We start from the raw sequence: 12,391 nt of genomic DNA on the forward strand, positions 1-12,391 counted from the left end.
GCCTCCCAAACTCCATCTGCCTCTCACCACCCAACCCCAGGGCACCTGCCCCTTGACTATACTCCTGCAACAGCCTCTCAGCACTTGCTCTGCTTCCCCCCTGCCCACATCTCCCTCCCCCGCAGACAGCAGCTGAAGGCCTCCAAGAAAAAAGCTGCTCAATTTTGGGTCACATCCCAACTCTTCAAGGCTGACCCGAGCTGCCGCGAGCAGCCCCTCCTGCCTCGCCCGCATCACGCACTGACCTTCCCATCCACTGCGCTCCCAGCACACCCCACCTGCCGCCGCCACCCCTGGTCTCCCCCGCGGCCTCGGGACTCACCCCCCGCCCCCGTCAGCCCACACCGCTCCTCCCGGGGTCTCCCACGCTGCCTCCTTCCCAGGCTGAGCCCTCAGAGCCCTGCAACCCATGCACACCCTACCTTCTCATTCTTGCTGTTGTTTCTTCCCCAGAGCTCTTCACCTCCTAACGTGGTATTTTTATTCTTTTTCTTTTTACAAACATCTCTTTCTTCCCCGCTGGAGACATAAGCTTAAGGACAGGGCTTTTGTGTCTCTCGCTGTATTCCAAGCCCCAGAACGGGCTGGCACTTCTCAGGGGCTCAGTGGATGACCACATTAATTAATGAATTAATAGATGGAGGGAAGGAGGCCCTGGAACACGGCTTCGGCTGTGCTAAGAGGGCTCCTACTGAGCAGCGGCTGGGCTGAGCTGACCCAAGAGAGAGGAAGCCACCCCTGCAGGGCTCCGCGGGCCTCCCAGTCCAGGCAGGGTCTGTGGCCGGGGCCCTGGAGAGACTGCCTCTGAGGGAGGAGGTTTAGAGCCATTCACTCCTCAACTACAGGTTGGAGCCCGAGACTCCCTGGAAAGTCAACCTCCCCACTCCCTTCTCAGGGCTGTTCAAGGTTCACACCTGAAAAAGGCTTCCAGCCCAATTTCACCTGGGTAAAAGTGGTGGGGACTGGGAAAGGCAGACATCTCCACTTTCCTTCCATCTGGGGGCCACATCCTCCACCGGCCAGCCCAGGGAACCTTGGGGAGAGGGAGGCCAGGACTTGCCGGGAGCTGGGAGCTAGTGAGGCCTCTGCCAGCTGTGGCCTCTCCCCGCACTCCCATGTCTAGCTGGGCCATCCTAAGAGCTTGTCCTAGGTGCCCCAGAGGCAGCAGGAGAAGAGAGGAGAGGCTGAGTGGTGACCTTGGCTTCACCGGAGATGTGTCTCACCAGCTCCAAGTCCCAGGTCCAAATCTCCAAGTCTTCCACCTCTAAAGGTGGAGGCGAGGGACAGGCGGGTTTCCCACCCCGTGTTGCCTCCTGGCGTCCCCTTGCCCGAGTGGCCCCTGTGTGGTGGCTTTCTTTGGCTTCTCCATGCTCACTTAGCTCTGGACAAGGAAGAAATGGGCTCAGCATCCTTTCAATCGCCACTCTCCATGCAGCTCTGGAGCAGACTCTTCTAAAGCCTGTGTTTTAAAAGCATCATGGCCCACCTGCAGCCTTTTGTCACCGCCATGGAAAGCTCTGCACCAGCTAAGTCCGTCCCCGGCCCCAACGTGCGGAACACACTGGCCCTTTCTCCCTGACTACCCATGGTTTCATCCTCTGCAATCCCATCCTCGGTTCTGCCTCCACACCTCCCCCAGGAGGGGAACAGCAGGTCCTGAGAAGCGGAGGCCATATCTCCCTCCTGTCTTCTGATCCATCAGGATCCTCTTTCCCCTCTCCCATTTTGAGAAGCTGGCATTTACCCTCTTGCCTCTGGCAGTCCCTTGAGTCTTCCTGCCTTTTTTATACATGGAATCAGGACAGTCCTCTTAAAAAGGAAACAAAACAAAAAAACAAAGGCTCTGCAGCACACAGCTTTTCTCAGAAGGCCACCAAAAGCACTGGCCGAGTCCATTACTCTGTCCCAGGCTACCTGGGCTCGAGTTTACATCTTGGGCATTCTCAGTGTCGGGGGAATTTTAGAACCAAGGGGAAGACAAGGGGGAGCTGGCCACTGCCCGAGGGCAGCCTGGAATCATTTGCTCCCCGCTCCTCCTTTATCAGGGGCATGGCGGGGGGTGGGGGGTATGTGTGTGGCCTGGAGCCCCGCAGAGAAGGAGAAGCCGGGGAGCTGGGAGAGGCTGCAGAGAGGTGAGAGTCCCCCCGCCCGCCACTAGATGTCTGCTCAGCTCCAGCAAGTCACCCTGCTCCGCAGGGCCCACCCCCTGCACGCAGCTAGTTCCCGGGAAGAGCTCCCACTAGCTGGCCCCACTCACCTTCGCTGGCGACAGAGCCTGACACAGCTAGCTTCACCTCATCACCTCTCGTAAGCCCGCGCAGGAATGCAGGACAAGCACCCAGGGGCTAGGGGACGATTCTGTATCTGCCGTGCCACATCCTTCAGAATGGACAGCCTTCCCAGCCAGTCGTCCCACAGCAACCCCGAGCTCACAGCCCTGCGCCCCAGACCTCCCATCTTCACCTCCACAGCACACAAAGCCCTGTGGGTCACACACTTCTGGGCGCTACCCCCCCACCCCACCCCCGCAGCCTCACAGCTTGTTCCTGTCCCCTTGGTTAAAACCAGAGCTGTTGTAAAGAGTAAATGCTATTGTCGGTTTAGGAACGCAGTATCCTGTCAGAGGCTCTCCTGATTAAAGGCTCTCCCCGTCTGGCCTTAAGGACTAGGGAATGATCTGTATAATTAAGCACATTCATTTTATGCAGAAAGTTCTGATTGAAGTTCTTCATGTGCTGGAAAACCATCCCAGCCTCTTGGGGTTTCAGAACTTGAGGGAATGAGGACAGTGAGCCCAGGCCCACCCCCCCCCACTCAGTCAGATTTCCATCTGTCGCTGCAGGCCGCTCTGGAGCCCAGCTGCTGGCTCCTGGTTCGAAACTTCTCCCAGGACCTCTCCACAATCCCCCTCTGATTGGCACTCTTCACTTGTGCAAAATCATTCTGCCTTAAATAACACAGCCAGCTTTGGCCTAGTGCTGACAGCAAAAATCGCATGTTGACCGAATATTCAAAGCAACCAAACCAAGTTAGACAAGATTTACCACACTGCACGGCACAGAGTGGGAGTGTCTGGAATTTGCCCACACCTGGTGTCCCCCTTTCTCTGAAGGTCTGCTTCCCGGCTGTAAGGACACAGCCCAGCGACAAAGGCTGGTGGAGTCAGCCTGACCCAGTTCACGCACAGCTCCCGCGTGGGAAGGGCCACCGCCCCATGTGACGGATAAAGCCTGCCCTCCCTCCCTGCAGGGGAAGCAGTTTGCTGAACTTGCTTCCCTCCTGCAGAGAGTCTTGCCCCCAGCCCCGGGGCCAGACCATGAGAGGGGCATTCCCAGGGCAGCAGCCACAAGGGACGCCCTCCAGAGCCAGCCCCTCTGAAGACCCCCGACGTTAAAGATAGGCATGGCTCCTGAAGCCCATCCCGCCCCCACCTCCCAAAGGAGGGAAGGAGCGAGAGGAGATAGCTACACACGGTTCCCTACATCTGCTCATCAAAGCAGGAGTAAAACTGGGAGCCCGGACAACACACTTAGCAGGAGGCTGTAATTGGCGCTCCCACTAAGCAGGGGACTGTGGAGCTTGCCGACCCCCCGGGGGTCCCTAATGGGTAACAGGCTTGGGGATGGGGTACCCCGCTGCCTTTACTCTTTGTGATAGTGCTGTCTGTCCTTCTGTGTCTGTCTCTCTTGTCAGCCCCCAGTGACAATTCAACCCCGAGCCCTGCCCGTTTTACAAATAGTGCTGCCACGTCCTCAAGTGCCCCCCCCATGCTCCACCCTTCTGCCCTCACTGTGCAGGCCACCACCCGCCACCCCCACGGCTCCCCATACTTCTCCCGCCTCAGCTCTTCTTCCCCCCGCTCTGTCTCCCACCTTGACGGCCACAGGGCTCTTTAGAAAACATTGATCATGTCACCATGGGTTAAATATTTAAGAAAACATCCAGAATCCTACCATGGACCCGATGTCCGGCAGGATCTGCCGTGCCCCCTCATCCCATGTGCCCCTCTGATACCCCAGACTCTCTCCCACCACGACCCCCAGGATGGCTCCCCCCACTCTCTGCCTGTGGGTGGAACAGTTTTCGCTCAAACCATCCACTTCCCTTTGTCAAGACTCCTCCCTGGGGGCGCCTGGGTGGCTCAGTTGGTTAAGCGACTGCCTTCGGCTCGGGTCATGATCCTGGAGTCCAAGGATCAAGTCCCGCTTCTCCCTCTGACCCTCCCCCCTCCCATGTGCTCTCTCTATCTCATTCTCTCTCAAATAAATAAATAAAATCTTTAAAAAAAAAAAAAGACTCCTCCCTGGTTCAAGACTGTGATGGAAACACTGCTTGTGTGTAGCTGGTTTTGTGTGTGAAGATTATAGAGTCAGAAGTGAAGTTATTCATTTGGGTGCCTGGGTGGCTCAGTCGGTTAAGCGTCTGCCTTCAGCTCAGGTCATGATCCTGGAGTCCTGGGATCGAGCCCTGTGTCGGGCTCCCTGCTCAGCGGGAGGCCTGCTTCTCCCTCTGCCTGCCGTCCCCCCTGCTTGTGCTGACACATAAATAAAATCTTTAGGAAAAAAGTTACTCATTTAAAAAACCGACTTATCACCATGGTCTTCTCCACACACCATATAAAATGGGAGGGGGTGAGAAGGACACAGAAGCCTGAACAGAAGCTTAGTATCTGGAATATCTAACAGGAAGTAAGACTGCAGTCAAGGCAGGGGGCCCCTTGTTCTGGACCCCACGTTCATGGTGGGAGGGGCGGGTCTGACTGCTGGGTACACACCCAGGCTTCTGGGGCCGAGGCGGGGTGGGGTGCACCTCCTGGGTCTCCACTGCAGTCAAGGGAATAGATAAGATGTGGATGCTCTGCAGGCCAAGGGGCTTGGTGTCTTCAGGGCCTAAAGCAAGGCTGAAAGAGGAGCCCCTGGTGAGTACTCTCCGCTGGGAGCCTCCCCCAGGCCTGCCCTCCCGGACCCTTGCGTCCCTGGGAAGGAGACACGGAACCGCCGCTGGAGAAGCCACAGGCCAGCCAGGCCTCTGCTTCCTGTTCAGGCCTCCAGGCCCTGGCAGAGCCGTGTCCCTCAGAGCAACGGAACAGGACCTTGAAGGGGGCTGGAGAACCCACACGCAGACCCGGCTAATGCCGCCCAGCCTGCAGCTCCCAGCCGAGCGCGCCCTGGGCTGTCCATCCCCAGGTACAGGAGGACTCCAAGTCCAAAGGAGGCATTTCCTGTCCCGGGTTAAAAAACACCAGACCACAAAGATCACGGGGAACGAACACTCCTCCTCAGATTCTGGGTCTGCCCCCGAAGGGGAAAGGGCACCCATTCGGGCCGGGGTGTGACGGGACCCTATACTAGGCGTGGCTTAATGCAGTCCTCCCGGAAAGCCACGGTGTCTCGGTGGCTGGCAGAGCCCTCAGAGGACGCACAGGCCGTGGCCTCAGGCATGCGTGCAGCGTTCTCATGCGACGGAACCACGAGCTCTTTAGATCTGGCTCTGGGAGAGAGCAGTTCCTTTATACCAGAGAGGCTACCGAAGTGGCAAATGCACTTCTGGGGACCAGGCAGGAGGCTGCACAGCAATGGGACAGAAACCTGAAAGAGGTGGTTCGGATTCTGCTGGCCCCGTGCTCCTGCAGCACCGTGCTGTCGAGCAGCAAACCCAGGAGCTGATGCCGGCCGGGTCCTGCCTTCCCCCGGCCTGCCCTGCCCCTGGGTCCACCTGGGAGCTTGAGAAGCCAGGCTGGGCCTCCCATTGCTTAAAAGCAGAGCAGGGAAGAGGACGGCTCAGTCCCAGTCGCCGATCCTTTTACTGTCTTAAACAGCTTTTGCTGCTTAAAAAGCTTTGGTTCCGGGACGCCTGGGTGGCTCAGTCGTTAAGCGTCTGCCTTCGGCTCAGGTCATGATCCCAGGGTCCTGGGATCGAGTCCCGCATCAGGCTCCCTGCTCCGCGGGGAGCCTGCTTCTCCCTCTGCCTCTGTCTCTCTCTCTCTCTCTGTCTCTCATGAATAAATAAAATCTTTAAAAAAAAAAAAAAAAAGCTTTGGTTCCATATGGGCAAATGGCCTCCACGGCCCCAGGCAGCCCTCTCTTGTTAGGGCAGAAGCCACCAGCAGGCGCTGCAGGAAGTGGCATTTGAGGAAGGCCGGAGAAGCTGGTGGTCAAAAGGTCACATAGGAGCGCGAGACACTTCAGGGTCCATCTCCCCTGGACCCTGTGACGCTGTGTCCTGGCCTCTTGGGTTGGCCATGGAGGCAGCACCCAATCTCAGCGTGCCCCGCCTAGCCTGGGGCACTGGTATAATTACGGCTTCCTGGACTCCACCTCCAACTCCCAGAATCAGAATCTTCAGGGGGTCAGGCTCTGGAATCTGTGTTTTTAACAAACATCACAGGCTGGGGAGCCCTGATCCACCCTGTTAAGAGGTCAGAGTGGAGGTGATTCATGAAATTTATTAAATTCCCAGGGTACAAGACATCTGCCCTGATATGGGAACCCTGAAAATCATTAAACAGCCTGGGGATGAGAGGATAGTGAGGAACAGATTCCAAATTGTTGAGCTCTTCTGCAGGACAAGCAACTGAATAGCATCTTCCCTCACTGTGAGCTCAGCCCCCCAGAGATCAGGCATATTGGCCTTACTCACCATCTGTTATGAGTGCTCTGCTGGTCAGAACCTTCCCCAGCATAAACTTCAACACAGCCAGGATGCTGCAAAGGATCCCACTTAAAATGGAGACGCTGAACAGGAAATCATCCTAGGAGAGAAAGTTCCAGATTTCAACAATTCACCTCCCGCTAGAACAGATTATCTGCAAACCACTTGCCTTAAAGATCAGCTTTGTTCAAATGTAGTGATCCGAAGGGGTACGTGCACCCCAATGTTTTTAGCAGCAATGCCCACAATAGCCAAACTATGGAAAGAGCCAAGATTTCCATCAACAGATGAATGGATAAAGAAGATGTGGTATATATATACAATGGAATATTATGCAGCCATAAAAAAACAACAACAAAAAAAAAAACCCGAAATCTTGCCATTTGCAACGACGTGGGTGTAACTAGAGGGCATTATGCTAAGCGAAATAAGTCAATCAGAGAAAGACAAGTATCATATGATCTCATTGATACGAACAATTCTTAATCTCAGGAAACAAACTGAGGGGGGCTGGAGTGGTGGGGGGTTGGAGGGATGGGGTTGGCTGGGTGATCGACACTAGGGAGGGTATGTGCTATGGTGAGTGCTGTGAGTTGTGTAAGACTGATGAATCACAGACCTGTACCTCTGAAACAAATAATACATTAAATGTTAAAAAGAAGAAGAAGAAGAAGAAGAAGAAGATAGCAGGAAGGGAAAATGAAGGGGGGGAAATCGGAGGGCGAGACAAACCATGAGAGACTATGGACTCTGAGAAACAAACTGATGGTTCTAGAGGGGAAGGGGGTGGGGGGGATGGGTTAGCCCGGTGATGGGTATTAAGGAGGTCATGTATTGAATGGAGCACTGGGTGTCATAGGCAAACAATGAATCATGGAACACTACATCTAAAACTAATGATGTAATGTATGGTGACTAACATAATAAAATAAAATTTAAAAAAAAAAGACCAGCTTTGTTCCCTGAACAAATCATCAATCGGGTATGCTGCCACCAGGTGGGAGTATCTTGCTTGTTTTCATAGGTCAGTTACTTACCTGTGTCACTAGGAATTGGAAAATATGATCAAGAACAGATAATCCAGATTCATATTCCCTTAGACACTAAATATTCTTTTTCCTGTAGGAGATGCCCCTTCACACACTTCTGCCAAAATGTTTGGCAATCACTGATCAATAACGTAATTGGGTGGAATGCTAAAAACAGTGCATGCTATGTGCAGTTTTTCATAAATAATTCAAAAGCAGTTGGAGAATACGGGAACATGTAAGTACACCAACTGGACTAAGAACACTTCAACACAGAGCCTACTGAATTGGCCACAGGGTCAATCATGGCTGATGCTACTTATAACCATGTTTTTTCCTTAAATTCAAACAAGGCAATTAGAAGTTCGAATTTAGCCTTCAAGGTGCGGAAAAGGCATCTAAAAATAAAGTCTGCTATTGACGTTGTTATCTTAGCACTTCCTATAAGTTTTTACCTTAACTTCGCAAGAAAATGAATGAGTCACATACGCAAAAGCCAGCATCACCATCTCATGACATTAGGGCCCACCATGCTCCTCAGTCTGGAGCCCCCGTGCATCGCTCCCACGAGACACAGCCTCCAGATTCTCTCCAATATTAAAATGCACCTTCCAGCAGAAATCTGATAAAGCATCCCATATACAAAAGAAGTAAGATTCCTTAAGCATCTTATTACCCAAATTCACTAACCTAGTGCCAGAAAGCTGGGGAAAAGGAAGACAGCCTGTTTTCCTGGCTTCAAAACTGAATAAAATCATTTGAAAAATCACCTCCCTGGAAACAAGATATCTGCAAAGCATCAGAGCATCTCCCCCAGAATACTGATCTATGGTGGTTGGTCTTAACATATGTCCCCAGATCCTTTGCTAATCCTTCTTCTAGGAGGGGCAGCTGAATTCCCTCCTCCCTGAGTGTGGGCTGGGCTCATGATGGGTATCTAACAAGTAGGGTATGGTAAGGGGAAAACAGTAACTTTGCAGGGGAGAAGCCTGGCAAGTGATCTAAGCCAAGTAATCAAGATTAACGGGACCATTAATGAGTTATGCCGATATCATGTGCTTCCTGATATGACAGGACGTGACAAGAACAGGTCTTGGTGTTCTTCTACCCAAGAATCCATAACCTCATCTGAATCTTGAAAAAACACCAAATGAACCCACATGGAGGGACAGTCTACAAAATACCTGAGCAGTACTCTTCACACATGTCAAGGTCATGAAAGATAAGGAACAACCAAGAAACTGTGGCAGATTGAAAACTATGGAGACAGAGGACTAAATGCAACATGGTGTCCGGGACTGGATCCTGGAATGGAAAAAGGAATATTAAGTGGAAAATCTGGCAAAACTGGAGTGGAGCCTGGAGTTTTAGGAATAGCGTAGTAATCTCGGAGTTCGGGCAAATGTGCCCTGATTATCTATATGAGATGTTTAACATCAGGGGAGGCTGGATGAAAGATATACGGGAAATCTCTGTAATGTCTTTGTGACTCTTTTATCTAAAATTATTTCAAATTTTAAAGTTCTTTAAAATAATCACCTCACTGAATTTTATTATTATTATTACTACTGTTCTTATCATTTTCACCTCCTCAAATTATCAGTAAGGACTATGCCAGACCTAGCCTCTTGGCAGATCCTAAGTCCCTGCTGTGCATGAGATGATAAAGCAGGGTCCACGAGGGGTAGGGGTAGGGGTGAGGGCGGGCAAGGATCTCCAAATCACAACTCCCTTTGTGCAGGGACTCCCTCTAATCATGAATGTTGGCCCCCACAGGATATAATGCAATGTATCAACACAGACCCAGTTGCTGACAGGATTCAGAAAGCCTAAGTTGGGAGACTGACATAGTCAAGCACTTTGAGACCCCAAATTCAGAGACTGAATTCTTGCTTTGCTCAACCCCCACACCTGAAGCTTGATTCCATTCAATCTGTTGGCAAAGCCCTCATCCCTAAATTCCCAGATGTAGAGAGAGTCTGTGTTCACCCCATCTAAGTCCCAAGGAGCTGGGGTACCCCTATGCATCTTGAGAAGAGCCACTATGGCTTTAGCAATCCTCTCCTGGGTCTGCTATCCCAGGGAGCTCACTACTGGACAGGGGGCTTGGCTGAAGGGCAGTGATGCACCAGCAGACCTTTGCTCACATCTGGACTCCATTGCTTACTGGGGAAACAGACCCGAGCACTCAAATCTCAATTCTCTCTTGCACAGGGGTAGGGATGTGTGATAACCTGCAGCCCCTGGCAAGCAAATAATGTGCAGTCAATGTAGCAATTTGTGTTAAAGGGCCCAAGCACATGATCTATGCACTAACTTATCCCAGCAAACAGCCACACTAAGTGCTAATGGCGAGCCCCGAAGTATGCTAAGCACTCCTATAAAAGAAACGTCGGGAACGGATTACCTAGAAAAAAGTATGCATGGTGCAATGTAAAGAAATACAAGAAAAACTGTGAGTGGGACCCACACTGGCTCGTCAAGGCTTCTGCTTCAGATCACCCACACCACTGAGGCTACACCAGTGAGGGTCAAATGCAGTTCCGGTCCATCTCCAGGGCTCCCGTTGTCTTTGCTCTGCTTCACTCTATGCCCCATTTCCTTCCTTCCAGGCAGCCCTGCTCACTTCAGGGACAACAAACAGCCTGCCAGATGCTTCTGCAGCCACCACCAGCCTGTAAAGTCTCATCCCTGCAATCAGCAATAAAACCCTATTCTCTCCCATTTAGAGTGGTTCCAGTTCTCTGCTTGAACCTGCAAGACCACTTCAGAAGGATGCTTCAAGGCACTTAAAACAGTGCCTACCTGCTGAAGAAGGCCATCAAGAAGACCTGACTGCCGGTTGACCTGCAAGCTGGACCGGGCAACTGGAGGAGCCCCATCCCCCAATCTGTCCTTGGAAGGTGAGTTCCACTTGCCTTCCCCACTCCCAGAAGCTGCCCCAACGATACAGCCTTGAAAGAGAAATGTGCCGTTGGGGCTCTCTGGACTGGGTATATGACTGAACCCAGTTAAAACCTCTGGCTAAATTTTTAAGATTGGGTGGACAGGATTATGGAAATCTACTCATCTTGTGGCCAGCCAAAGCAAGCCTCATATATAAGTTCACTTGCTCATAAAACCTACCACCTACCAATCCGAAGTGGTCGTCCTCCTTCTTCCATCTCTTCCTGCCCTCCACATATGGGGGCCAATTTCAGATCACACCTGGGAAGCCCCAAGGAGCTTGTGAACTAACAGTTGGTGAGCCAGCCAGGAAGGAGACATCCATACGAGTTGGTCATCAACCTCTATGTGGGGAGGAGAGGCCCATTTATTAGATGCTTGTGGACTATTATGAGACAACAGGGGTGATGCTTTAACACCCCTGTGTGAGATCTGTGCACAGCGCACCGCAGCTCAGAAGAGAACAAAGGGTGCTACGGTGGGCTGGCCTCTACTGTGTGCAGTTCGGCTGGCCACTGAGGCCCCACTAGAGGCTGCAGCTCGGGTTCCGGAGTTGGAGGAAGAGCTGAGGATACAGAAGGACGGATGGTCGTCCACTACTTGGCCGGCTTCGGGGCTGGCCAACAAGGTGGGGGAGCAGGATCATCAGCTGGAGACCTTAGCGTGCCCTTCTGCAAAGCTAGGAGGGGTGCAAGGGATCTTGGATGAAGATCTGGGTACCTGCGACAAAGCCTGGTTAGGATGCTAAGCGGTGGAATCTCTGGGAAAGTGAGGAGAACGCAGAGGATTTGGTGGTGATTGGTGAGGAAACAAACCAAAGAGCCCCATGCCATCAACTTTTAATAGAAGGGAAAATTTTTTTAAGAAGATTTATTTATTTGACAGAGAAGGACACAGTGAGAGAGGGAACACAAGCAGGGAGAGTGGGAGAGGGAGAAGCAGGCTTCTCGCCAAGCAGGGAGCCCGATGGGGGGCTCGATCCCAGGGTCCTGGGATCATGACCTGAGCCGAAGGCACCCAGGCGCCCCTAGAAAGGAAATTTTTAAATAGCAATTAAACAAAACCCTCCTAGGAGAAAACTTGCCTTCTTTCTCTGTGCCTTTAAGTTGTAAACTGTATCATGCCTTTGAAATGTAAGCACCCCAGGAGATAACCACAAGACTGCCCACAGAGACTGAGGAGGAAAAGGGGGAAAGAGGATTTTTAAATACAGACTGCTAGAGGAGCTTCTTTGCCCAATATCTAGTCCTCAGTCTCCATAAGATTACTCATCAAGGGCTCAAGTTTTAGAATGCAAGGTATGGGGTCTCTATTTGTGTCTGTATGTTTATGTGTGTCTATGGATCTATGGATCTATGTTATGTGTGTGTGATGTTTTTATACCTCCAGAGGGCATTGCCAAAGTTATTCTGTAAAAAGAGCCCTATTTAATTAGCTTAAAGTTAAAACAAGCTTTAATATCAAACATGTACGTATGTAAAACTAAAACATAATTTTCTTTCATCTGCTTAAAGGACAAAGTTTTCTTGGACTATTGGTCTTCTTTTTGATGAGATTATAAAAGGTTTTTCTTTACCTTTTAAGTAATCTGCCCAGAAAACAAAGATTCTGTGTTTTGTCAAAATAATGTCCTGTGCTTCATGTTATCTTTATCAGGTCTTTGATTACTTAACAAAACCGAGTTTCTATTAAAAGGGGTATGTTTTTCACAACTAGGTAACTTTCTGTATTTGCCCTTGAAGTCTTTAATTATCACTTTGATTAAA

The 12,391-nt window shown here is 51.4% G+C and overlaps 1 protein-coding gene across 1 annotated transcript in view; it reads right to left on the reverse strand.

Annotated features, from left to right (window-relative positions):
* Window positions 1–12,391, reverse strand: part of TMEM163 (transmembrane protein 163) — a 224,624-nt gene that overhangs the window by 4,207 nt on the left and 208,026 nt on the right. The window contains exon 6 of the mRNA XM_045868972.2: window positions 6,640–6,751. Within this exon, the coding sequence (XP_045724928.1) occupies window positions 6,640–6,751 (112 nt within the window). The remainder of the gene's footprint in view (window positions 1–6,639; window positions 6,752–12,391) is intronic.

This window comes from Mirounga angustirostris, unplaced genomic scaffold (genome assembly GCF_029215605.1).
Source record: "Mirounga angustirostris isolate CCGP_5_RB_7025 unplaced genomic scaffold, mMirAng1.0.hap1 SCAF_3, whole genome shotgun sequence".
NCBI lineage: Eukaryota > Metazoa > Chordata > Mammalia > Carnivora > Phocidae > Mirounga > Mirounga angustirostris.